A 27,422-nucleotide genomic window follows, 5' to 3' on the forward strand; every position below is an offset into this window, starting at 1 on the left:
CTGGGAGGAAGGCGGTACATCCCTGCAGACAGGGGGAAGTCCTCCGCGGGAATAGATTGACATCTTTCAGTCTCTCCATCTTGGCATTGTCATGAGACAAGCTCTTCCCTGGCTAGCATTGACAGCCCTTCACTACACGAGCTCTACTATTCCTAAGCTTAAGCAAGCAAGCACCAGCGTCTTCGCAGGGTGACGAGAGCAAGGATCGAATAGGGTGAGGAGTCGGGAAATCTTTGCCCCGCCACACCGAATGGCCTCGAAGAATCCAGAGCGGTCTCTTTCTTTCCTTTTTTTTTTTTTCCTTAAGTCTAATTTTAATTGGCGTTTCTTTTCTTTTTTTAAATATATTTTTATTGATTTGGGCCCACAACCCAGGCAGTGTGCCCTTGACCAGAATCGAACCCGAGACCCTTCAGTCTGCAGGCCTACACTTTATCCACTGAGCCACACCAGCTGGGGCCATAGTAATTTCTTTGCATTTCCAATGCTCCTGTCCCCTCAGCTCTCCCCTCTGGCCTAGTGTTTTATTTATTTATTTATTTATTTTAATTTTTTAAAAATATATTTTTTATTAATTTCAGACAGGAAGAAAGAGGGAGAGAGAGAAAGAGAGAAACATCAATGATAAGAGAGAATCATTGACCGGCCGCCTCCTACACATCCCCTACTGGGGATCAAGCCCACAACCCGGGCATGTGCCCTTGACCAGAATCAAACCCGGGACCCCTCAGTCCACAGGCCGACACTCTATCCACTGAGCCACACCAGCTAGGGCTGGCCTAGTGTTTTACTCGGGCCTACTCAGCAGGATCCTCTCAGCTGATCCCTCCCCAGAGTCCAAGGGCATTTCCAAGGCCAAGGATGCATGGGAGAATTCAGGTCACTCTATATACCAGTCCCCTAACAATTGTGATGACATTTTGTTAGCTGACTTCCGGTGATGGCGTACAGGGCCTCGTAATAATGCCGTGCAAGTGTAACCTGTCTATAAGTAGAGTGTCCTGTAATTAGGGGGCTGACAACTTGGCCACACCTAAGTGACACAGCAGGACACAGGAAGAACCATAGAGAAGAACATCTGTCTTCTGATTGATGGTGAGGACCCAGAGGAAAGCCAGAATGAATGACTTAATAATAGTAATAGTAACATCAGCAACATCCAAAAGCTGTAGAGAGGAGAGGATCCCATCTCCTGATCAGAGATGAAGCTAGTGCTTCAAGGAGAAAGGGTTTGTGGGTTTCCCTCTACCTTGCTGCTCTGTAGGATAAGGTGTGAGGGGTTGATTTTAACATCTCACAAAACTGGGCACACCGCTAATGATAGATCTGAAATGTTGGTGGTAACTCCAGGAAGGGTAGGAGGTGCCCGCATCACATGCAAACTAACTGTACCAGTGGCTCACAATCAAATCGTCTGAATGAATATGTTAGCGTAGGAGCTAGGTACGAGTGAAGGAAGGGAACCAGACATTATTAAGGGAAATAAACTAGGGAGCAGATGCAGACAAAAAGCCTGCTTCTGTAGGAAGCTACAGCTTCAGACACCCCCAGGGGACCACTGCATCCTCTGCCCTCTGGAAGAATCTATATATATAAAAGCCTAAGTGACCGTTAGGACTGAACGACCAAAACAACCAACCAGTCGCTATGAAGCGCACTGACTACCAGGGGGCAGACGCTCAACACAGGAGCTGCCCCCTGGTGGTCGGTGCACTCCCACAGCCAACCTCCCCTGGCCCCTACCCCCAGCCAGCCATCCCCTGATAGGCCTCGATTGCCGGCCAGGCCAAGGGACCCCACTTGTGCACAAATTTGTGCACTGGGGTTCTAGTGAACAATGAAGGGGCAAGATGGCACGGAGGGAAGTGCTTCTACTAAGGCATTCACCAGAGGAACTAAGGAGGCAACCAGAAGGGGCAGAGCCTCGCCTGGAAAAAGGACTGGATTGGATAAGGGACGCAGAAGCCCGGAGAGCTAGGACATGGATTGGTTAGGGGGAGGGACCAGCAGAAGCCGGAAGGATTGGGAAATTGATTGATTATTTTGAACAAGCGCCCATCCTTCTCAAGCCTAAGATAATATAATCTCAGTTTAACAAAGTGATCTCTCCCTCTCACACCTGGTTACACACGGTCACCCCATTCATTCACTTTGTCTCTCTCCATAGCAGCCTGCAGGGGCCAGCTGAAGCGCAGCCAGGAACAGAAGCTAAGCTAGCCAGATAGAGGGAAAGGCAGAATTGGACTAAGCAGTAATATGGACCGAACCAAGGGCACCGAGGTTTTGAACACTGGCCTTTGTTTTGGGCCTGATAAGACAAGGTTGGACTTTTCCCAGTGGGACAGACTGGAGGAGACATTGGGAACCTGGGGGCAGCCTTCAGTTTCAACCCCAATAGATCTCACCACAAAACCTCCACCTCCCATGCGTGGGTCCCCAGAAATGCTTTTATCCCCAGTTTGGGGAGCGGGGGTGTTATTTGATCAAGTTAGGCTGCTAAGGAGCAAGTGGACTGATCATCTCTGTCATCCCCCCCAAATCTGCTTCTACTGAATTCCTTCAAGTCTCATTCGGTCCCTTCCTTCCATACCACCTCCCACACCTGGTATGCAAGGCCCGCCACCAGCCCATCTTCATCCTGTCTCTTCCATTTTGGATGACCCAGCCCCAGTTAGGGTCACTAGCCCTCACTTTCTTATCTGGAACGGCCACCACAGGCACCCCGTACTGGTTTCTGCATTCTGGGCTCTCTTGGCCTTCCTCTCCCTAGAGTTCTGTTGAAAGAACTCAATTTCCTATTGTAAGTGCCTGGCCCCCAGTCTCTCTCCTACATTGGCTACTGGAACCCCATTGCCTACTAAAATGGATTTATTGAGATGAAATTTAAGTTCTGGTTTCAGAATTCTTATGTCCCTTATATCTGTAGTTTCTCTCTAACTCGGGACTTGTACTCCAGTTGAAATAATTGTTCGGTATACCCTGCATCTTTCTATTTGTCTTTTTTAAAAAATATATATATATATTTTATTGATTTTTTTACAGAGAGGAAGGGAGAGAGATAGAGAGTTAGAAACATCGATGAGAGAGGAACATCAATCAGCTGCCTTCTGCACACCCCCTCCTGGGGATGTGCCCGCAACCCAGGTACATGCCCTTGACCGGAATCGAACCTGGGACCTTTCAGTCCGCAGGCCAACACTCTATCCACTGAGCCAAACCGGTTTCGGCTCTATTTGCCTTTTCATGATATTCTATTTGTCCGGAATGGTCTTTTCTCTGACCTTTTTCTGAATTTGACCCAAAATGTATATTTTTATTGATTTCCTAGAGGAAAAGAGAGAGAGAGAGCCCTAACCGGTTTGGCTCAGTGGATAGAGCGTCGGCCTGCGGACTCAAGGGTCCCAGGCTTGATTCCCGTCAAGGGCATGTACCTGGGTTGCGGGCACATCCCCAGTAGGGAGTGTGCAGGAGGCAGCTGATCGATGTTTCTCTCTCATTGATGTTTCTAACTCTCTATCCCTCTCCCTTCCTCTCTGTAAAAAATCAATAAAATATATTTATAAAAAAAGAAAAAGAGAGAGAGAGAAATAGAAACATCAATGATGAGAAGAACAATCATTGGTCAGCTGCCTCCTGTACGCTCCCCACTGGGGATCCAGTCCGCAACCCGGACACTGTGCCCTGGCCGGGAATCGAACCCTGACCTCCTGGTTCATAGGTCAACGCTCAACCACTGAGCCACACTGGCCAGGCTCACCTGTCCTCTAAGGCCTTCTCTTGTTTCCCCACCTGAGATGTCCCCCTCCTGTGAGCACTGTTCCCCCCTCTTGACTCTTGAACACCCTCTCGGGCTTCCTCAGCTCAATGGTCTTTGTGCTGATGGAGGTAGCGCTGGTGTAGCAGAAAGCTCCGTGCCCTGGAAATTGAATGTATTTGTGTGAGGGCTGCTGCTTCCATTGTGCTTGCTTGTGATCGCTGACAAACCACTTAACCTCCTGCAGTGGTTCTCAGCCTTCTGGCCCTTTAAATATAGTTCCTCATGTTGTGACCCAACCATAAAATGATTTTCGTTGCTACTTCATCACTGTCATGTTGCTCCTGTTAGGAATCGTCATGTAAATATCTGATCCGCAGGATGGTCTTAGGCGACCCCTGTGAAAGGGTCGCGACCCACAGGTTGAGAACCACTGTCTAGAGCAGTGATGGCGAACCTATGACATGTGTGTCAGAGGTGACACACGAACTCATTTTTGTGGTTGATTTTTCTTTGTTAAATGGCATTTAAATATATAAAATAAATACCAAACATATAAGTCTTTGTTTTACTATGGTTGCAAAGATCAGAAAATGTCTATATGTGACACGGCACCAGAGTTAAGTTAGGGTTTTCAAAATGCTGACACCCCGAGCTCAAAAGGTTCGCCATCACAGGACTAGAGCCTCACACCGTTACTTACAAGTGGGAGGCCATCATCTCTGCCTCCCAGGATTGCTGTGAGGCGGGGATGGTGTGCGCAGGCACCTCGCCTAAATTGGAAAGCATTCTACCCATGTGGGCTGTCACAATGATCGTCCATCTCACACTCCAGTTATTTACATAGCTGCCTTATTATAGTTTGCACACTGTGGTTATTTCAGAAATTCTTTTACCCTCCCCTCCCTTAACCAGTGTTACCCCTTGTATCAATTAGGCCTGCGTGCAGTTGCAAATAACAGGATACTCCAGAATCACAAGCTTAAGGGAAAAAAAAGAAGAGATTTGATCATCTCATGAAACAGGAAATGTGAAGGTCAGCAGCTGAGGCTGGTTTTACAACTCAACAAGGTCTTCCTGGGCCAAGCTTCTTTCAGCGTCTACCCCACTCTCTCCAATATCTTTATTTGATTTATCTTTATTGTTGACAGTATTACAGATGTCCCTTTCACCCCACTGACTCCCTCCGTCCCACTCCCGCCCCCTCCTCAGGGCTTGCCCCTCCCATACTATTGTCTGTAGATGGGCTATGCATATCATATAAATTCTCTGGTTAATCTCTTCCTGCCCCGCCCCTTCCCTCTGAAATCAGTCAGTCTGTTGCATGAGTCCATGTGTCTTCAGTAGCTTGACTTTCTGTTTGTTTGGGTTTTTAAAAAAATATATTTTATTGATTTTTTTACAGAGAGGAAGGGAGAGGGATAGAGAGTTAGAAACATCGATGAGAGAGAAACACCCACAACCAAGGTACATACCCTTGACTGCAATCGAACCTGGGACCCTTCAGTCTGTAGACCGACGCTCTATCCATTGAGCCAAACCAGTCAGAGCTTGACTTCCTGTTTTTATGCTTGTTGCCTCATAGTAGTCAGATGCTATCCACAGTTCAAGATGCAATGAACTCATTTGGAAACAGAAAGCAGGTGGAGGGGCAAAATGAATTGGAGGTGGCCCCCAGGTGACCTTGAAAAGGGACTCATTTTGGCCCTGGCCTGGTAGCTCAGTTGGTTAGAACATCGTTCCATACGCCAAGGTTGCGGGTTCGATCCCCAGTCAGGCACACACAAGAATCAACTAATGAATGCATAAATAAGTGGAACAACAAATCCATGTTCCTCCCTTCCTCTCTCTCTAAAAGTCAATCAATAAAAAATTTAAAAATAAGAAAAGGGACCCATTTCCACATGAAAGGAGAGCGCATGCCTATTGAGCAGGGAAAAGTATCTGCAACGGTCCTTGATGACAGGAACCAAGGGTTGTTCATGTCGATTTCCTCTCTACAGTGCCTCGTATATAGTAGACGGTATATGGTTGCTGCTCAGTAAATATGAACTGAATGAATGAACAAGTAAAATAATCAATTAATACATGAATGAGAGTTCAAACGCCGGAAAGAATCAGCCTTCACGCAGCTGGTTTTGTACATACATCTTCTGTCAAGTTCACTCTCATGATACCCTTCAGGACCAGAGCACTTTATCCATCAAGCAGAAGTGCTGTTATTCAAAGTGATTTCATTTGTTTTTGTCTTATCAGGGGCTGAGATGCAGGACTATTATGTTAGACAGTGGAAGAGTGAGTCCAGATCTGAGAGGTTTAAAATGAGTCTCAACTATTTAAATATGTCTCAGACAAATAGCCATTATGATGTTCTTTTTAACGGGGTTGCACAGGAATTCAAAATATTGCTACAGAGAATGTCACAGGAAGAATTCGGATTCTGGAAATTATACACCAGCAGAATCTTTTCAATGACCTCTTCCCCCGTTGTTCCTTCGTTACTTCATCAGACAGGAGGGGGTTCCGGGGGAAAGCAGTAATTATAACCCTTCTTACACTGCCTTTTGGTTTATGCCTGAGCAAAATGGGTGCGAGAGAAGAGGAATGAAGATATAAAGGAAATAGGTGCCTCAATACGGCCTAGTGGGAAGTTCATATAGCAAGTGTGGTTCTTAACCTTGATTACAGTTAAGCTTATAGGAGCATAAGCTAATCATTTTCTATTTTATAGATATACAATTGACTGGTCAATGTCTCTGATCTTGAATTTGTTCCTATAGAACAGTGGTTCTCAATCTTCTGGCCCTTTCAATACAGTTCCTCACGTTGTGACCCAACCATAAAATTACTTTCGTTGCTACTTCCTAACTGTCATGTTGCTACTGTTATGAATCGTCATGTAAATATCTGATATGCAGGATGGTCTTAGGCAACCCCTGTGAAAGGGTCATGCATAGAAGGTAAAAAATAAAAAAAATAAAAAAAGAAAGAAAGGAAGAAAAGAGAAGGAAGAAAGGAAATAAAAAAGGAAATAAAAAGAGAAAAAAATTGAGTTATATTGGTAGAACTTGAGAGATTGTTTCTTTTAAATATATATTTTATTTATTTTAGAGAGGAAGGGAGAGGGAGAGAGAGATAGAAACATCCGTGATGAGAGCGAATCATTGATTGGCTGCCTCCTGCACGCCCCCTACTGGCGATTGAGCCCACAACCCAGGCGTGTGCCCTTGATCAAAATTGAACCCGGGACCCTTTAAGTCTGCAGGCCGACACTCTACCCGCTGAGCCAAACCAGCTAGGGCGAACTTTAGAGGTTTTTATTCCACAAATCTTTTTTCAAAATTTCCCTTCTGCTGCTAGTCCTATCTCCAGAAATCAATGCTTCTCACGATATAATAATCCTCATACTTTGGAGAAATTATTGTCATCACTTGGCGCATTTCTGGTCTCACCTTTTGTCGTAGCTAAAATGGAATAATAATAACTTTCTTGTCTAATTTACAGGCTATTTCAAGGACTAATGGAATAAAAGCATTTAGAAAAGTGAAAACTTACAAATGTGTAGCATGATTCATCTCCTTATTTAATACTACTAATAGTATCTTCAAAACCAGCTTGTCTTGCCTTCTAACCTCTAGTCCCACCCCCGACCCAGGTAAAATACGATGACGTTCATAGGTAAAAAATAAAAAAAAAATAAAGGAAGAAAAGAGAAGGAATAAAAGAAATAAAAATAATTCTTCCTTTATTACTTTTATTAGTAGTTTTTTGTTGTTGTTTTTGTAACCTCATTTCTCAAAAATCCCATTGTCTCACCCTGGCCAGTGTGGCTCAATTGGTTAGAATGGAGCATTGTCCCATACACCAAACGGAGGTCATAGGTTGATTCCCAATCAAGGCACATGCCCTGGTTGTGGGTTCGATATCCAGTCAGGGTGCATGCGGGGAGGCAGCAGGCTGATGTTTCTCTCTTACATCGATGCCTCTCTCCCCCTCCCTCCCTACCTCCCTCCCCCTTTCTCTCTCTCTCAAATCAATAAAACATATCCTTGGGTGAGGATTTAAAAATAAAGAGAAATCATGCCTGGCCAGCATGCTCAGTGGTTGTGCATGGACCTATGAACCAGGAGGTCGCGGTTTGATTCCCGTTGGGGCACATGCCTGGGTTGTGGGCTCGATCCTCAGTGGAGGGAGTGCAGGAGGCAGCCGATCAATGATGCATCTCTCTCTCTCCCTCTCCCTTCCTCTCTGAAATCAATAAAAAAGAACGTATATTTTTTTAAATGATCATTCAAGCCCTGGCTGGTTTGGCTCAGTGGATAGAGCGTCGGCCTGCGGACTGAAGAGTCCCGGGTTCGATTCTGGTCAAGGGCACATGCCTGGGTTGTGGGCTTGATCCCCATTAGGGGGCATACAGGAGGCAGCTGATCAATGATTCTCTCTCATCAATGATGTTTCTCTCTCTCCCTCTCCCTTCCTCTCGGAAATTAATAAAATATATATATATATATTTTTTTTTAAATATATTTTATTGATTTTTTACAGAGAAGAAGGGAGAGGGATAGAGAGTTAGAAACATCAATGAAAGAGATCGATCAGCTGCCTCCTGCACACCCCCCACTGGGGATGTGCCCACAATCAAGGTACATGCCCTTGACCGGAATCGAACCTGGGACCCTTGAGTCCGCAGGCGGACGCTCTATCCGCTGAGCCAAACCGGTTCGGCAATAAAAATATATTTAAAAAAAATAAAAGTGATCATTCGAAATGTAAATCTGATTTCGCCACTTCCATGTTTTTAATACTGTGACCCAATGGTCCAGATACTACAGTCCGTCTGAGAAGTGCATGGGGCTCTGTCTCCTGTAATTTGCAATAAAAACAAAACCGAAACCCTAAGCTGCCACCCTGTATGGAACATCTGGCCCAATAGCAGGTTCCTGACACCCGCTTGAGGCAGAGCCTTGCCAGAGGTGAAGAAACCGCTCCCTCCTTCCGGACAGATTCACAGAGCATCAAGGGTCCTGCTTCTTAGGGCTTAGGTGACGAGCCAGGCAACGATGAGATTGACTTTTAGGCAAAACACCCACCTCTGGCCGAAACCTGTTTGGCTCAGTGGATAGAGCGTCGGCCTGCGGACTGAAGGGTCCCAGGTTCGATTCCGGTCAAGGGCATGTACCTGGGTTGCGGGCACATCCCCAGTAGGAGATGTGCAGGAGGCAGCTGATTGATGTTTCTCTCCCATCGATGTTTCTAACTCTCTATCTCTCTCCCTTCCTCTCTGTAAAAAATCAATAAAATATACATTTTTAAAAAAACAAACAAAAAAAAAACACCCACCTCTGATCAATCAAAGTAAATGTTTTCAACCCAGCCAGCATGGCTCAGTGGTTGAGCATCAACTTATGAACCAGGAGGTCAGGGTTCGATTCCTGGTTGGGCACATGCCGGGGTTGCGGGCTCGATCCCCAGTAGGAGCGTGCAGGAAGTGGCCGATCAATGATTCTCTTTCATCATTGATGTTTCTATCTCTCTCCCTCTCTCTCTCCCTCTCTGAAATCAATAAAAATATATTTTTTAAAAAAACAAATAAATGTTCTCAGCTTCAAAGTAGTGATCTTAGAGGCTGCAACTTTTCCTAATAGTGCTGCCAAGGCTCAAGACAGGCGTGGAAACCTTTCTGGTGTTATATCCATGTGCCTCAGTTTACATGCACCAGGGCATCTGCACCGTGTATAACTGTAGCGCACAAATGGGCACCAATTGAATCCCAACAGCAAACTGTTCCAGGTAGACCAGATGTCTTAAAGGGAGACTCTCTTTCTCTATAAGTAAACACGATGTCTATTTCCTGTCACTTTCACTGTGGAATAACTACTTAATATTTGGATAATTCTAGTTTAGCTCCAGGTGTTCTCATTTCCATGTTATAGGTGGAGAAACTGAGTTTCATAAGTGAAATGATTTGCCCTGGAGCTGGTACCTTTGAGTCTCCTATGCATGAATATATTCAACAGTGTTTGAAAGCGTGTTTGCCTTTTCGAAATGACCAAATGTCACTTGGATTCACGGAAAGCTCATTAAACAGCTTTTTAAGACCGAGGAATCCAGTTTCCAATGCATAACTCTCTACGAGGTCTACAAGGGGCCTTAGAAAAGCTCCAGAGTGAAGATGAAACGTGAGAAAATCACGGATGTGCTCAGATGCCTCTCACTGGTTTTTGTTTGTTTTAGGCAGATCGGTTTCATGCTGGACAGAGAAACCTCTCCCCACCTCTGCTGCACACACCTGGCTCGGAGAGGGACAGAGCTGAGAACCCAGCTCTCAAATCCTTGCCTGTCTGCCCAGGGGGGCCTGAAGGTGTAAACTGGATGTGTGAGCATGTTTCAGGGGAACAGATTAATTCTTTTTTTTAAAAAATAAAGCTGGCTCCTTTTCTTTATTAAAATATATTTTTAGCCCTAACCGGTTTGGCTCAGTGGATAGAGCGTCGGCCTGCGGACTGGAGGGTCCCAGGTTCGATTCCAGTCAAGGGCATGTACCTTGGTTGCAGGCACATCCCCAGTGGGGGGTGTGTGCAGGAGGCAGCTGATCGGTGGTTCTCTCTCATCAATGTTTCTAACTCTCTATCCCTCTCCCTTCCTCTCTGTAAAAAATCAATTATATATATATATATATATATATATATATATATATATATATATACTTATTGTTTTTAGAGAGGAAAAGAGAGCGAAACATCAATGGTGAGAGAGAATCATTGATCAGCTGCCTCCTGCATGCCCCAAACTGGGGACCACGCCCACAACCAGGGCATGTGCCCTGACCAGGAATCCAACTGTGATCTCCTGGTTCAGAGGTCGAAGCTCAACCACTGAGCCATGCCTGCCAGGCAGATTATCTTACCTTAATACAATACAAAGGAGGAGGGTGAGAATCTCTTTGCTTTAGAAAAAGATACCAATCAATTAGAAAACATACTCGATAATCAATAGATCACAGGAGTATGAAGACGGCCTGGAGAAGCGAGTGGTTTTCTCCGTTGGCTCTTAGGCTGTGGAGAGTGAGCAAACTGTTCCAGGTAGACCAGATGTCTTAAAGGGAGACTCTCTTTCTCTACAAGTAAACATGACGTCTATTTCCTGTCACTTTCACTGTGGAATAACTACTTAGTATCTAGAACAATTCTTAATAATAGGGTTATCTTTTTAAAAAGGGCAACCCACCGAAGCCGGTTTGGCTCAGTGGATAGAGCGTCGGCCTGCGGACTGAAGGGTCCCAGGTTCGATTCCGGTCAGGGGCATGTGCCTGGGTGGCGGGCACATCCCCGGTGGGATAGGTGCAGGAGGCAGCTGATCGATGTTTCTAACTCTCTATCTCTCTCCCTTCCTCTCTGTAAAAAATCAATAAAATATATTAAAAAAAATAAAAAGGGCAACCCAACTGTTCTGTTCTTCGAAGGAAGCCCTTTTTTCGAATACCTTCTTCAAAGGCATTGCTTTAGCCCAGGGGTGGGCAAACTTTTTGACTCGAGGGCCACAGTGGGTTCTTAAACTGGACCGGAGGGCCGGAACAAAAGCATGGATGGAGTGTTTGTGTGAACTAATATAAATTCAAAGTAAACATCGTTACATAAAAGGGTACGGTCTTTTTTTTCAATAGTTTTACTCATTTCACACGGGCCGGATCTGGCCCGCGGGCCCTAGTTTGCCCACTACCCCTTTCCTGATCAGGAGCTGGGCTTGTGCTGCCTGACGTTGACTAAGAAATGAAGGAATGTGTGAAAGGCCCCAGGGGAATAATCACGGCTATGAGAGCACCTTCCTTGCCATCATTAGCAACCCGAAGGAGGCGGGAGCATGCTGGGATGGATGGAGGAGTGAGTGGTGGGGAGATGGACAACATCAGCCATGAAGTCAGAGAGGGAACAGTACCCCCTGGGGATGCTTGGCCAGCATTGGTTTGGCTGTGAATCTAATGAGCATAACATTAATTCATTCAACAAATGTTCATTAAGTGACTTCTACATGCACGGAACTGTTCTAGGCCGTTGGGATCCACCAGTAAAAAAAACAAAAAACAAACAAAAGAAAACCAAAATCCTCCCTGGTCTTGTGGAGCTTTTATCCCAGCAGAAGGTTCAGACCAGAAACAATAGACATAAAAATGTTGTGATGCACTATTGGCTGATAAGTGCTATGAATCAAGGGGGGAAAAAACAAAATGGGGCTTTGAAGTCCAGAGTGTGGGGGCCCTGCAGTTTTAAACGGGCCTTTCAGAGGTGGCTTTTTATAAGTGATATTTACACAAACACATTGTAAAGGAGCTTGCCATGCAAATATGTGAGGGAAGGGCATTCCAGGATGAGGGAACAGCCTCTGCGAAGAGCCAAGGTGGGAGGATAGTTGTAGAGTTTGAAGAACAGCAAAGGAGACCAGTGTGGCCAGGGCTTTGGTGGGGAGGCCCAGGGGGGAGAGTAACAGATGAGGTCAGGGAGACCAAGGGCCAGGCATCTAGGGCCTTGTTGGCCATGGGAGGAGGAGGACGTCAGGTTCAGGTTCAAAGAGAATGGAGAGCTTGTGCAGAGTTTGGATAGGACAAGGAACTTTATCTGACCCGTGTTTAAAATGCATCTCTTTATCTAGTCCATCGAGAATAGACTGTGGCATAAAAAGAAAAGAATGTTCTTTTTTAACCATGTTGCCTTACTTTGTATGACAGGGTTGCTATGAGACTCAAATGCAAAGTGCTTGAAAATGAAGGCAGAGTGCAGACCCAACTATAATTATTTTTCCACCAACGACAGGGGGTTCAAAAGCCAAGGTCCCTCTCGCCCCGTGTAATCATGAGTCCGTGCAATTGAACTCGTCTGTTTTTAAGAAGCTAAAGGAAAATGGATTCTGTTGATTTTTCAAATAATGCCATCTGAATGCCCGAGTTTCAAATCATTTAGATTTTTCGGATGGCCACCGATTTTATGTTTCATTGTTGACAGAAATGCCCTTAAAAAAAAGTGGCAGTGGTGGGCTGGAATACCGTAGACTTGAAATGCAGCGGCGGATCAGGATCGGAGCAGGAGTCTGAGAACTTTCAACCCATTTCCTTTTCCCTCATCCCTCTGAGAGCCAGCAGCGCACAGGCCAGATCCTCCAACATTTCGGGGGCGGCATCCCCGCGGGGCCTGGCTGCTGGAGGTGGGGGGGGGGGCCGAACCCACACTTTGTGCGGCCATCTGACCTTCAGGGAGTCTGGGGAGAGGTTTGCAAGGATTTTGGACAAGAGGCCTTAAGACTCCAAGAGAAAGAACAAGAAAAAGGGGCCGGAGAAGCCTGCGCCGGGGGAGACAGGCTGAGTTCGCGAAGAGGGGTGATTATCCGAGATAATTATGTAAAGGACGAGGCGAGGAGTTCTCCATGGCTGCAACTTGGAGTTTACTCTGCCTGAGGTGAGTATTTCTGGTTTGGTTTTGTTTTGGGAGCAAGGGTTTGTTTTTCCCCTTCCTCACCCGCTGATGGATTTGAGAAAGCCGCCGGCGCTGCCTGCCAGCTCCCCATGTCATCCCTTCTCCTTCCCATCCCCAACCCCGTGCCAATTCGCCGCCGTGCCAGTGGCTCCCAGGACCCCTGTCTCTGTACCCCTCTAGTAAGAAGCAGCTGTGTGTGCCCCCCCACACCCGCCGATGCCTCCCCATCTTATTTTCTCATTTCTCCGACGCTCCCCGGCGCTGCGGTCCAAAGGCACCCATTCCCGGCCAGCCCAGCTGGCACGTCTCGCTCCGGCGGTTCTGGGGGGACGGTGGGAACTCCACGCTCTCCCATTCGAGCCCACGGCGCCGGGCATCTCCCTCCACGTCCCCCCGACCGGCCACCCAGCCCCGGCCCGCCCTGCCCGTTCCGATCGCTAGTTCTGTTGCTGAAAACCGGCTGAGGCTTCGCGCCACCCGCGGTCGCTCGCTCGCTCTCTCGGCTCTCTCCTTGGCTTTGGGGAGGGTGGGGGTGCCCGCGACCGCGAGATCCCCTCTCCGATCTGGAGGCGCCCACCGCGGGCGGCAGGAGAGCCACAGCCCGTCACCCCCTCCGCGGGGCTGGGGGCGGGGAGCGGAGCCGGGCGGCAGCTGCAGTGCCGGGAGGGGTGCGCCTGTGTGCGCCCGGCTGGGTGGCCGGATCCCGGCTCGGGCTGCGCTCCTCGGCGCGCGGGGCAGCCGGGCCGGCCGGCGGGGGAGCAGGCACAGCGCCCCTCTCGCCCCGGCCTGGCTAGACGTCGAGCGATCCCCCCCCTCTCCCCCCACCCCGGCTGGGGCGCTCCCCGCCCCTCGCCGCCTGCCCGCCCCTCTCCCAATTGAGTTGGCCCTGCGCGGGCGCCCATCCGCGGTCCTGCTCGGGGCTGCACACGCCGCTCGCGGCCGGAGGGGGGTAGCAGCCACCGCCTCCAGGTGCAGCCTCGCCCCGGCCGCCGCCACCCCCCGCCCCCCGCCGCCGACGCCGCTCCAGCCCCGGGGCGCGCCGAGGTCCCGCCGGCCATGGGGCTGCGGAGGCTGCGGGTGCGGGCCTGAGACGGGGCGTCGGAGCCGCGGCGCTCGGGGTCCCCGGCCGCCTGCATGGATGTCTTCAGCTTCGTGAAGATCGCCAAGCTCTCGAGGTAGGGGCTGCGCCGGGTCCTCCGCCTCCGCGGGCCACTTGGTGCTCTCTTAGCCGGGGGTGGGGGGGGGGGGAAGGTAGGGGGAGCAAAAGCTGGGGAGAGCAGCGGGGCTGGGGGTCGGACCCCAACCAGGTGGCCGGGGGCTGCTGCGTCCAACTTCATGCCGACCGGCGGCTGGGGCTGCTGGGGCCGCGGGTGCGGACCGCACACAGAGACACGCACGCCCCCAGCACCCCGCAGCCGTATGTGTGCCCCCCGGAGAGCCCGTGGCGCTGGGGGTTCCGGGGCTGCTCCGGGGCGAAGAGAAGGTGGTTGGGTCGTCATCGCTGCTGCCAGGCACAGCCAGGAGTCCCTCGGGCTTGGGTCCTGCCAGGCAGCGGGGGACCCCAAGTGGCCCCTTCCCCTAGCACGAAATCAGACCCCCCACACCCCCCCAGCGAACTCAGCTGGCGGGTTGACCAGCTGTCCCCTGCAGTGACCGACATGCTGAAGTCAAGGAGACAGCAGACAAAGACCTTTTAGCCTTTCTTGGGGTCACGGTGGAGTCCGAAGCCTTGAAAGATGGCGAGATGTGCTTCTATGTTGTTGAAACGCAAGAAGAGTCGGCACTTGGGGCAGATGTCTCTGGCGGGGCTAGAGGGAGGAGACGTGTCCACATTTCGGCCACCTCGTGTGACAGGGGCAGAGCTGTCTTCTGCCCCGCTTAGCTTCCGAAGTCGGGCTTCCTTGAAACTCAGGAAGGGGTGGGGGGCGGTTGTGTTTGTATGGTGCTCACCAGGTGGGACCTAGGCTGACAGTCCTAGAAGACCCTGCCCACCTTCTGTGCCCAGGTGCCCCCAGGCGCTGGCCTTCGCCCCTGGGACTCTGTAGCAGTCCCAGCCGCAGCCTCAGGAGTGAGGCCGCAGGGGTTTCCTAGGGCCGGGCTTAGACTTGCTTGCAGGGAGAGGATAACTTGAGGTTTCCTCCCCTTCCTTGGTGGTCACTGCATCAGGCGAGAATGAGCAGGCTCAGCTAGCCCGAGTGAGAAATGCATGTTCACTTGCCTCACTAATGACCCTTGGGCCTTCTCGGAAACATTCCGCTCGCTCGCTGCCACTCACAGGTGCCTGGCCCCGACGTCCACAGGTCTTTATGGATTCTTGCCCGTCTCCGCCTTCCCTCTCTGCTCACAGGGGTCAGACGGTCTTCCTGTCACAGGGGGAAGGGCCCTGGTGTAAGTTAGCCTGGGGGGAGGCGAGGTATACACTTGGTGTGGAAACAGTGGGTCTTGGAGCAGCCTGTGAGGAGCTGTTGCCCTGCAGATCAGAAGACACGCATGTCCAGGCCATGTCACAGGGGCCCGTGGCTTCCCACCTCTGTTCACTTTGTGCACGCCGCTGCCCACTGCTCCTGGATAAGCAGCTGTCAGCTCGTGGGCCAGGGGAGCCACAGTTTAGCGGTTGCCCGGTGCCATCAGTGTGACAGACAGGGCCACCGCCGAAGGAGAAGTCCAACCAATAGTATATTGCAAAGTAATCAAGTTCAAGTTCGGTGGCCCCCACGGACAAAGACACTAAGATGCACAAAACATCCGGAGCCTGGATCCAGTCCTTAAACTCTGGAGCCTGGGAGAGGGCACGGTTGTGTGTTGGTGCCCATCTGCTTCCTACTCGTTTTACTGACTCTGAGTTTTTGCAAAACCCCAGCCAGGCTGTCGGTTTCCTTAAAGAGAGGTGGAAATTTAGTAAATGAGTGTGAATGTCGCTTTCTGTCCTTAACCGGGCTGCGAGGGAGTGTTGATTCTAAAGCGAGACACGCTGCTCAGGCTCCGGGCTCCTGTGCCCCGGAAGGAATCGTCCTGCCATAAGTATATTCCTTTCAATGGGCCCCGAGCTGAACTAGAGAGTCACCAGCATGCAGGAACACATGTGGCAGCTGCTGGCTCCAGCCCTTGACCGCATAGCCTTGTGTGTGAGTTTTAAACACTGTTGCAGAAATGAAGTTCTTTTCTCAAAGGTGAAGTAGGAAAGTGCTTACACGGCCGGATTTTCCTGATTTCAGAATGGATAATCTTTCTAAAGGATTTAGCTTTGATCCACGTCGTTACTGGAGTGTTTAAAATTCCCTGGGCTTAGAGATGAGCGCACATAGCTCTCCCAGGCCCTAACCTTGCCTGTGAGTCCCCAGAACTTGAGTTTCTAAGTGTTAGTTCAGACAGCGTTTGCTGTAGAAAGCATACCTGGTATTTGCTAAATGTCCTGTCTGTGAGGAAAGAGGGTGGTAATGGCAGAGAATTGCAAGAACATAGTAATCCACACTGGAAGGAATAAGCCGCATATTCTAACTTTTAAAAGGATCTACATTTGACCACGGATTCCCAGAATTGATGCCCTTTGAATCGTGGGAAAATTTGGAATTCAGGTCGCCCCTCAAGAACCCAGTCCTGACTGATGAGCCTCATTTTTAAAAATGCTGCCAAACATTGGGACCCTGTTACATCATCTTCTTGTGTTGTGACCCTTGAGTGCATTCATTGTGGGTGGCGCAGTGTGTCAGGAATCTATCGGGAGATGTTTATTTCTTGTTCTTTTAATCTTCTTATTCAACTGCTTGATAGTTTACATGTCATCTTACTGCATTGTTTCCTTGGTAACAGTTATATATCACTTGCCATCCTTGTAGATGAGAGCATCACAGATGATTGGTTTATCAACCCCTAATAGTATTCAAATAGGCAGATATGTTGATTGGGACTGTTCTTTGTATCGACTATTTTGTTTGTCAAGCAGATGCAGGCTTTGAAGTGTTTATAGAAGGCTCCAACTCGGTGGAAAGACATATGATTATGCCCCTTCGCCGAAGGGAAGTGATGTGCAACCCAAAACTCCTGGGGTGTTATTAAACTTAGCAGTGTGCCTGCGGATCGAATAGCAGGATTTCATTTCTTTTCTTGAAGCAAAAAGCCAAACACTTCGAGATGACGGGCTCCCAATTATTAACATGAAGATCACTTCTTGCAGGAATAGGTAGATTTGGGACTTGCTTTACTAGTACATTACCCCGCCTTGTAGTTTTATGGGTTATTCTGTGGTGTATAGCAGTCGGCTAACATCTGTAATAACAAAGGGCTAATTTAGTTACAAATATCCTGCATTTGCGGAGGAATAAAATGATATCTGTATTTATTATATTAGTTTCCTCAAATCTGTATGTAAAATCTATTCAGAGACCACAAAACTATGTTTTTACCTTTATCTTGTTCAGAATTCCATATTTCCCAGGCACAGGGCAAGTTCAAGAAGCAGCGCGCAAGGTCAGACTCGCCCATCTCCCCTTTTACCCGAGTCATTGCCTTCGCCTCACTGATGGCAGTGGGCTCTGGAGGCAGGCAATGCGAACTCCCTGAGACTCTGCATTTGAATTTCAGGAACCATGCTACTGGCTCATCGTCGGAGCCCTTTCTGAATCCGCTGATTTTCCTGGCTGTCAGGAGGGGAAATGATGAACACTTTCATAACAGAACCAAATTTCTGTTTTAGGAATATTTAACTCTACTTGCCCGGGGTGGCTGGTTTCAGCTGTGCGAGTCTAGTCGCTAGCAGTTTCAGGGGCGAGATTTCTTACACAGGCTCTGTACCATTTAAGCACCTCTCTCACTTTCTCTCTGTGTCTCTCTGTCTCTTTCTCTGTCTCTCTCAAGTGAATTTCAACTTCTTGCTCTCAGCATTGATAGAGATTTCAGCTGCAGTGAAACTGACTTATACTTTAAAAGCATAATCTGGAAATTCTAACTTTCTATTTATGGATCTTCCAGCTATTCATTCTCTCTTTATAGAGAGAGGGGGGAGGGAGGGAAGGAAAGAGAAAGAGAGAGGGAGAGGTCAACTTGATTACTTTACTATTCCATTTGGAGTTTGCCATGGAAGTTTAGCTGCGAGAAAATATACATTATTGGTGAAATAGAAAATTATCTTTAAGGAATGGACTTATAAATCACTAATTTTGCGCTAACTGGTGTGGCTCAGTGGATAGAGAGTTGGCCTGCGTACTGAAGGGTCCCAGGTTTTATTCTGGTCAAGGACACATGCCCGGGGTTGCAGGCTCGATCCCCAGTAGGGGGCGTGCAAGAGGCAGCCAATCAATGATTGTCTCTCATCATTGCTGTTTCTGTCTCTCCCTTTCCCTTCCTCTCTGAAATCAATAAAAATATATATATATATATTTTAATATATTGTATTGATTTTTCACAGAGAGGAAGGGAGAGAGATAGAGAGTTAGAAACATCGATGAGAGAGAAACATCGATCAGCCACCTCCTGCACATCCCCCACTGGGGAAGTGCCCACAACCCAGGTACATGCCCTTGACCGGAATCGAACCTGAGACCTTTCAGTCCGCAGGCCGACGCTCTATCCGCTGAGCCAAACCGGCTTTGGCAATAAAAATATATTTTTTAAAAAATCACTGATTTCATACTTGACTCAATGAGAAAATTGAGAGCAACTCTTGACTTGTTGAGAAATACAGTCCTGAAATCTACCAATCTTAGCATCAAATGATCTTGAACTTTGAAAGCTAGTAGTCATAGAAAGGAAAGACATTTCTAAATAGGTCAAACCAGAGGTTGGCAAACTATGGCCAATGGCCCCAATCTGGCTTACTGAGCTAAGAATGGTTTAAATTTTATTTTGTGTAAATTAGTAAATGGTTCAAAAAAGTTAAAACAAATATAATATGGAATCCACAGGTCAGTGTCCATAGAGGTTTTCTGGCGCATGGTACGCTCATGCCTCTGAGAGTGTCTGTGGCTCCCTTTGCTCCATGAGAGCCAAATTGAATGGATGCCACAGAGACCGCATGGCCCGCACAGCCTGACATGCTATCTGTTCTTTGCAGAAACAGTTTGCCGACCCCTGGGTTAAACAACGCCTTGGCCTATTTTCTCTTCTTTACATAATCAGCACATGTGTGTGGGCACAAGCAGAACCAAACACACAGTCAAAGATCAGCAAACCCAGACGCTAGTTAAAGTGGTAAGGACAGATTTGAATCAGGAATCCACTATCGCAGTAGGGAAAAGAGGCCATTGTGCAAGCAGCACAACGTTCATTGGTGCAGAGGTGAGTACGCATTTTAAAGGGAAAAATAGAGCCCTAGCCGGTTTGGCTCAGTGGATAGAGCATCGGCCTGCAGACCAAAAGGTCCCAGGTTCAACTCTGGTTAAGGGCACATACTTCGGTTGCAGGCTCCTTCCCAGCCCGGACTCTGGTTGGGAACTCGTGCAGGAGACAACCAAATCAATGTGTTTCTCTCACATCGATGTTTCTCTCTGTTCCTCCTCCTCCCTTCCACTCTCCCTAAAAAATCAATGGAAAAATATCCTCCGGTGAGGATTAACAAAAGAACAAAAATAAAACAATAAAAAATAAATAAAGGGAAAATGGGGACATAGAGAGCTGGGATCTCAGCTGAGGCAGGGAAGTGAGTAATTACAAAAAGTGAGACAGGTGGGCTTGGTGCACCTGGAACCCATCAGAGTTTGCTAACTGCCACTCACCGGTTAGGCTCCTCCCTCCCACAGAGGCTGGGAGATGAGCCTGATCTTTAGGAGTTGGCTGGAACCAACAGTCAAGGCCCTTGGCAGCCTTGAATTGTCTCAGGCGAGCACTTAAGGGGGCTGGTGTCATCCTAGGGATATGGCCTGGAGCTGTTAGCAAGTAAGTGTTGCCTGCCAGTGTGGTTCAGATTGCCATTTCAGGGCACAGGGCCTAGTTGTGGGATGGATGCCTGGGCTGGGGGCTCCATTCCCGGTAGGAGACATGCAGGAGGCAGACAATTGATCTTGTGCTCTCACATCAATGTTTCTCTCTCTCCCTCTCCCCTCCTGTCTCTCTAAAAATCAGTAAACTTTTTTAAAAAAAATGTTTTCTTACTGATTTCAGAGAGGAAGGGAGAGGGAGGGAGAAATAAACACATCAGTGATGAGAAGCATCGATCGACTGCCCATCTCCACGCCCCTCTACTGGGGATCAAGCCGAATCGAACCATGACCTGCTGGTTCCTGGGTTGATGCTCAACCATTGAGCCACACTGGCCAGGCAATTAAAAAATATGTTTTAAAAAATGAAACTAGGTGTCTGATCAAGTCTTTTTAGGCCAAGGTTGAGGCCTATAAGGTTGATACAAGAAAGGGCTCAGGAGCAGCCTGGCTAGAGTTTGGTTATGGAGAAAAACCTTGTAACATAGGTCACATTTAGCATTTAAAGAATATATATTTATTATTGATTTCAGAGAGGAAGGGAGAGGGAGAGAGGAATAGAAACATTCATGATGAGGGAGAATCATTGATCGGCTGCCTCCTGCACACCCCATACCAGGGATCAAGCCCGCAGCCCTGACTGGGAATCGAACCGTGACCTCCTGGTTCATAGGTTGCCACTCAACCACTGAGCTGTTCTGGCTGGGCAAATTTTAGCATATGAAATACATGAATTCACCAGTGTACATTCACAATTCACATAGACCCGTGGTCGGCAAACTGCGGCTCGCGAGCCACATGCGGCTCTTTGGCCTCTTGGGTGTGGCTCTTCCTAAGCCTTAGGAGTACCCTAATGAAGTTAATAACAATGTACTTACCTATATAGTTTAAGTTTAAAAAATCTGGCTCTCAAAAGAAATTTCAGTCGTTGCACTGTTGATATTTGGCTCTGTTGACTAATGAGTTTGCCGACCACTGACATAGACCTTATCTTTACTTAAACTTCTGACCTCAAATCATTTCTTGAATTTTGGGACGCTGGCCATTAGGAGGGACCCTATTGTCCTGCTGCATTTGTTGCGCTGGGGACAATTTTGCATGTTTGTTTTTCGGTCACTAAAGCAGAATCCTTTCTTTTGGCTAAAGAGCGACTTGTCAGAGTGACGCTTGCCTTCTATAGGCCTTTAACCTCCCAGCTGACAACATGGATGGAAAGAGAATTGGCAATTGTACTTGCAGAGCCTCAGCCGACGTGTGCGGGGAGCTGATACGCCCACAGAGGAGTGCTGGGTATTTCCTTACGGTACACTTGAGCCTCCTGGTCCTCTTGGCTAATGACCTTCGTTCATCTTTTTCCCAATGGAAAGAAAACTAGCTAAGTGCATTTCGTTGTGGGCACGGGGCTGTAGGGGGGCTGTCTTCATTTGGAGTAGAGGTGAGCCCAACTTTTGTAGGGTTCGATTGAGAGCCATGGCAGGAAAAACTCTACACCTTTAGTTTCTCCAGCAAAGACCTAGGGCAGGAATGCCGCCTCCCTTCTGAGCAATTTAGGTCATTATGTACTTAAGCTGTGAAAATTATCTTGAAGAAATCTAAGCCTTCGTTTTAGATAACAAAGTTAGCATTCCTATTTTATTCCTGGCAAGGAGATGAGAAGGGTTTCCTGCCTGCACTCTTCTTGTAGAAATATATTTTCGAGTATGGTTTGCAGCACTTGGCATATGATAGATACTCTGTACTAAATAGTGGGCCGAGTCATAAACAAGCCATTTCGATTCTTCTTGTGGATAAATGGTCATTATTTATTTCGCTGAACAATGACCATGATCAGTAACTCAGGAATGGTAAGGGCTACACAAGTTCAAAGTAAATGGCCTGCTTTTGGGCCAGATCTCAGAGAATAAACTTTTATTCTGTTTGGACATTCGAAGCATGATTTTTTTTTTCTGTAGTGGCTGGTTAAAAGTAATCAACTTGGACTTCTAAGAAATCTGTGTTTTACTGCTACTAGCTCAAGGAAAATTATGATTATGCGCTAATGGGTTTTTAAAATGTCAGCAAGCTTTCATTTGAGGAAGTCCTTTATGAATGATAGGAAAATACTATCATTTTTCTGAAAGAAACGTTTCTCAAGTCTGAAAAGGAAAAGCAATTGCCCTACAATTATAATTTACTATTGGGTTTTCATTTTCATCTTGGTTGTTTTTCAGATATTTCATAAATTCTGTGAGATTTGCTTAATTTGAAAATAAGAACATGATAATTATCTGTCAGAGAGGAGCATTAAAGCAAACAGTAGGCCAGTGTGCTTAAAATTAATGTGAACTTCGCCCAGTGAATGTAGGAAAGAGTGTATTTCTATACAGTATTTAAGTGGCATTATTTGTATCGCTGTATACAGTATACAGTGTTTAACTGGCCGAAGACTGGAGAGCCTGAAACCATCTGGCTCATTCGAGACTGTTCTTTATGGGGGTCTGTCATCGTACCATTGCAGTTGTTTGTTGTGTTTTTTTAAAAATATATTTTTATTGATTTCAGAGAGGAAGGGAGAGGTAGAGAGAGATAGAAACATCAATGATGAGAGAGAATCATTGATCAGCTGCCTCCTGCACCCCCCCTACTGGGGATGGAGCCCACAACCCGCACAAGTGCCCTGACTGGGAATCGAACCTTGATCTCTTGCCTGGTTCATGGGAGGATGCTCAACCACTGAGCCACACCAGCCAGGCTCTACTACTAGTTTTTTTAAATAAAGTTTTATCGAAACACAGCCATGCTCATTTGTTTATGCATTGTCTGGCTGCTTTTGCAGAGTTCAGTACTGTAGTCGTGTCACACCTCTGAGCCTTTTTACCCATAGTCTTCATTTCATCTGGAACAATCTTTCTCTTCCCTCCTTTTTACCTGGAAAAATACTGTTTGTCTTTCATGTTTCAATATGTAACCTAAGCTTGATCCATGGAGCCTTCTCCAACTCCCCAATCCTGGGTTCAGTAGCTCCACTATCATCTCCTGTTAGTTAAGATAACATCACTGCTTTAGCACATTGCCCCCTTGATTCATGGTGGCTCATTACTTGGAGCCTCGCCCCAGGCGTTCCTGATGGAGGGCGCTTTGTTGAGTACCTGGAAGATGAGGGCACTCTCACCTGCGAAATGAGATTCAAGGCTGTGCTGTCCTTCATCTTTAGCGGACAGATGAGGACAAAGGAATGGGGATGATAGGGTGGGAGCCTCTGAAGGCCCATCACTGGAACTGAAGTGCGTCGTTCTACTCATGCTCCATTAACCAGCACCCTGGCCGCAACTAGTAGTGAACGAGGCTGGGAAAGTCAGTCCAGCTGTGTCCCCAGTCTGCTGGGTGTTGCGTGCCCTACATTTGTCACCGCATTTATTCACCATGTGGTAGAGTGTGCTTTTTCCCCCAATTCATAAACCATCCCTGAATCCATGCCTTTTCAATGTGACATTACACTTCCTCCTGCTTTGGCCAACAGAATGTGGGTATGACTCAGAGAGGATCAGTTTGGGTAGAGGCCTGGAGAGGTGGTGTGCATTTCTTGTTTGTTTGTTTCTAACACTATTATATATGAAGAGCTGCCTGGGCTAGCCTGCTGGTACCAAAGCTAGATTCACACAGCACAGCATCAACCTGCGAACCTGCAGCATGGAAACACATGCTCGTTGCGGGGTGACGCTGAGCTGGGGGGCGGTTTGTTACGTGGCATTATTGTGGCCATCGTGGACTGCTACATGTTGCATTAAGGTTGAGTCCAGTTTGGGATTGTGTCTCATTTATGAGCTCTGTGAGGGCAACCCCCCTGTTACATTAAACCTCCTTGGTCCAGAGTAGATGTTGAGTATTGATGAATTGTGAATGAATCTGAGTGACACCACACAGCAATGCACGTGGCAGGTATTGATGATCACACATCGGCTTGCTTCTGTACTCCATTGAACAGCTCGGACTGCTCCTGAACTATAGGATCTCCTGCCAGTGCTTATTCGTTGTGCCCATTGGACTGCCTACCCCTGCCACCTGGGACCCAGCCCTGCATCGGCCCAGATCCTCCCCGCCTCACATTTCTTTCCTTTCCTTCTAGTCCTGAAAAGCCCAGTTCTCTCCGATTATGCACATTGTTTTTCTACTGCCAGGAGAGGATTGTAGATAACCTTTCTAACATACTTAACTATGTGTGTACTTCAATGTGTTATTAAAGAGCCCATGGTCAGGGCATCTTACACGCAGTATACTGGGAAAAGGAAATGAAGAACTAACGGGCAAGTACCTAGGTTGCCGGTTCGATCCCTGACCCTGGTTGGGGCATGCTCAGGAGGCAACCCATTGATGTGTCTCTCACACATCAATGTTTCTCTGTCTCTCCCCCTCCCTTCCACTTTATCTAAAAATCAATGGACAAATATCCTTGGATGAGGATGAACAAAAACAAAACAAAACAAAAAACCCTAGAGAGTAGAATACTCACTATACTAAGTGAAAGATATTGTCTTGCTAAAGTGCACACACTTGCCCTAGAGTTCGTTTTTATATTGCTCTTCTAAAATAGCATGCTGAAGGAGCAAATTTTAAGAAATGGGTCCATGCAAATTTTGCTTTAAAAATTAACATGAAATACAGTACAGCTGTGGGGGGAAAGAAAAAGGAAATGCTCTATGAGGTGATGTAGAAGATATATATATATATTTTTTGGTATAGCAAAGGTGGAGATTTATTGAAGAACAAGTAGACTCCCACATGGGGAGAGGGAAAGAGTCCCACAGAATGGACTCCCACATGGGGAGGAGGAAAGGGTTCCCAAGAATATATATTTTAAAGTGAAATAGTAAGATACAAAACTGTTTCAATAGAAAGGGAGGTTATATATATAGTCTTGTGTTTACATAATAATGACTGGAAGGGTAACAAATCAAACGGCAGTGTTTAAGGCTAGAAAGTGTGAGTACAGGTGGTTATGTGTTAAGAGGAACCGGGTAGATAGAACGTATTTGTGGGCCCCCATCCTCACTTTATATTTTATTTTATTTTGATTTTTGAAGCCTAGGAATATATTAACTATTAATAAATAGATTTGAATTTCAGGAAAGTGATAGGATACCCACATTAATTCAGGGGTCCATATAACAATATCAACAGGTTTTTAACATGTGTGTTCTGACTATAAAAGTAAGATAAGTTGATTGCAAAATGTTTTGAGAATATACAATGTATGAAGGAAATTATATATAAATATTAGAACTTCTACCAGCCAGATATAATCTCTGCTGTCTCTCTATTTTCTGTAATCTTTCCATTTTGCATACTTAATATCATAGACACACAATTCTATGCTTCAATTTTTACAAATCACTGTGTTCCTGCATTGTTAAAAATTCTTTAGAAATATAAAATAAACAGCTGCATTTACCACAGTTTACTGAAGGACTTCCTACGTAATTAACATTTAGGTCATTTCCATTGTTTTGCACTGAATAATGATGCGATGACTGTCTTTACAAGGAAGTCTTTTGGTTTCATGGGCACATTTTTTTTTTTTAAATATATTTTACTGATTTTTTACAGAGAGGAAGGGAGAGAGATAGAGAGTTAGAAACATCGATGAGAGAGAAACATCGATCAGCTGCCTCCTGCACATCTCCCACTGGGGATATCATGGGCACATTTTTTAATGACAATAATAGCATACTGAGGATTTCAAAACTCATTAGTCAGAAGGTAGTTTGAGATGCCATGAAAATGCTATTTAAATTTTATGCCCAAACTGTGGGCATTCTAGCTCCTCAAAGAAGGAGCTAGAAGTCATGGAAGTCAATCACAGGCCCAGACTCCAAGCAGCTGGTGATGGCAAAGCTGGAAGGGTGGTGTGGGAACATCAGGTGGATTTTTCCCACCTCAAACCATGGTGACCTCTGACCCTGTAATGGGAAATTTACATGATATTCCCGCTAAATTGAATTCTATTTCTAAACTTTCATCATTTTAGCGTAGAATTAGTAAATTTTAAGGCGCGCTTCAATGAGAACTGAGGTGAAAATAACATGAAACACTACACAGCCGTAAAAAATAAAGAACAAAGGCTCACCCCTTGCAATGATATAGACCAGTGGTTCTCAACCTTCCTCATGCCGCGACCCTTTCAAACAGTTCCTCATGTTGTGGGGACCCCCAATTTCATTGTGACAAATGGAACATCATGAAAGCCTAGTGATTCATCACAAAAACAATATGTAATTATCTATGTGTTTTCCGATGGTCTTAGGCGACCCCTGTGAAAGGGTCGATCGACCCCCAAAGGGGTCGCAACCCACAGGTTGAGAACCGCTGATATCGAATGGAACCCTGACCTCCTGGTTCATTAGTCGACGCTCAACCACTGAGCCACTGCGGCCGGACACCCCTTAGCGTTTCTGTCTGCATCAGGCTTTCTCTAATAGGAACATAAACAGAAAAAAATAGTTTTCTCTAGTTCCCCACCCCCCACCCCCAAACAAATGCATACAAGTTTTCTAAGCTTATATGTTATTAATTTTTGGCAGCAGTCCCAAAAGACTTATCCTCTGGTAAGTTTCCATTCATTGAAGGGAACAGCTTGGTTTTCTTTGAGAACCGCGTTCTGGAGATACACTGATGGATGCTACCTCGGGACTGTAATTGGATTCTGATGCCATCAGTCCATAATTCAGCCTTCCGGTTGAGCTCATGCTGACAGGCTGAAGAATAGAGTGCTATTTAACTAAGTTGATAAAACGTGCGTAGCAGGTAAAAATGTGCCTAATCCGTCCCCACTAGTTGGTTAATCCTTATGCTGTGTCACTCCGGTGCTGATGTGGGCGTGTGTGACTCCACGGACTTCCATTATCCGGACGGTAGTGATGTTTTTAATCAAGTAGTCTAGCTCTTACAGGAATATGTTAACATTTTTAAAATATGTTTTATTGATTTGAGAGAGAGAGAGAGAGAGAGAGAGAGAGAGAGAGAAACTTCAATGATGAGAAAGAATCATCTATTGGCTGCCCCCCGGTGCCCCACACTGGGGATCGAGCCCCCAACCCGGGCATATGCCCCGACGAGGAATCGAACCTTGACCTCCTGGTTCATAGATCGATGCTCAACCACTGAACTACTCCAGCTGGACTGTATGTTAATATTTTTAAAAAAATATATTTTTGTTGATTTCTGAGAGGAAGGGAGAGGGGGAGAGAGAGAAACATCAATGATGAGAACCATTGATTGGCTGCCTCCTGTACGTCCCACACTGGGGATCAAGCTGGC

At 46.8% G+C, this 27,422-nt stretch overlaps 1 protein-coding gene across 1 annotated transcript in view; it reads left to right on the forward strand.

Moving 5' to 3' along the window:
• The first annotated feature begins 12,592 nt into the window (after positions 1-12,592).
• Positions 12,593-27,422, forward strand: part of FRMPD4 (FERM and PDZ domain containing 4) — a 535,991-nt gene continuing 521,161 nt past the window's right edge. Inside the window, exon 1 of the mRNA XM_081080933.1 lies at positions 12,593-13,200. Within this exon, the coding sequence (XP_080937059.1) occupies positions 13,169-13,200 (32 nt within the window). The 5' untranslated portion in view covers positions 12,593-13,168. The remainder of the gene's footprint in view (positions 13,201-27,422) is intronic.

This window comes from Myotis nattereri, assembly GCF_964212035.1.
Source record: "Myotis nattereri genome assembly, chromosome: X".
In the NCBI taxonomy this organism is placed as follows: Eukaryota; Metazoa; Chordata; class Mammalia; order Chiroptera; family Vespertilionidae; genus Myotis; species Myotis nattereri.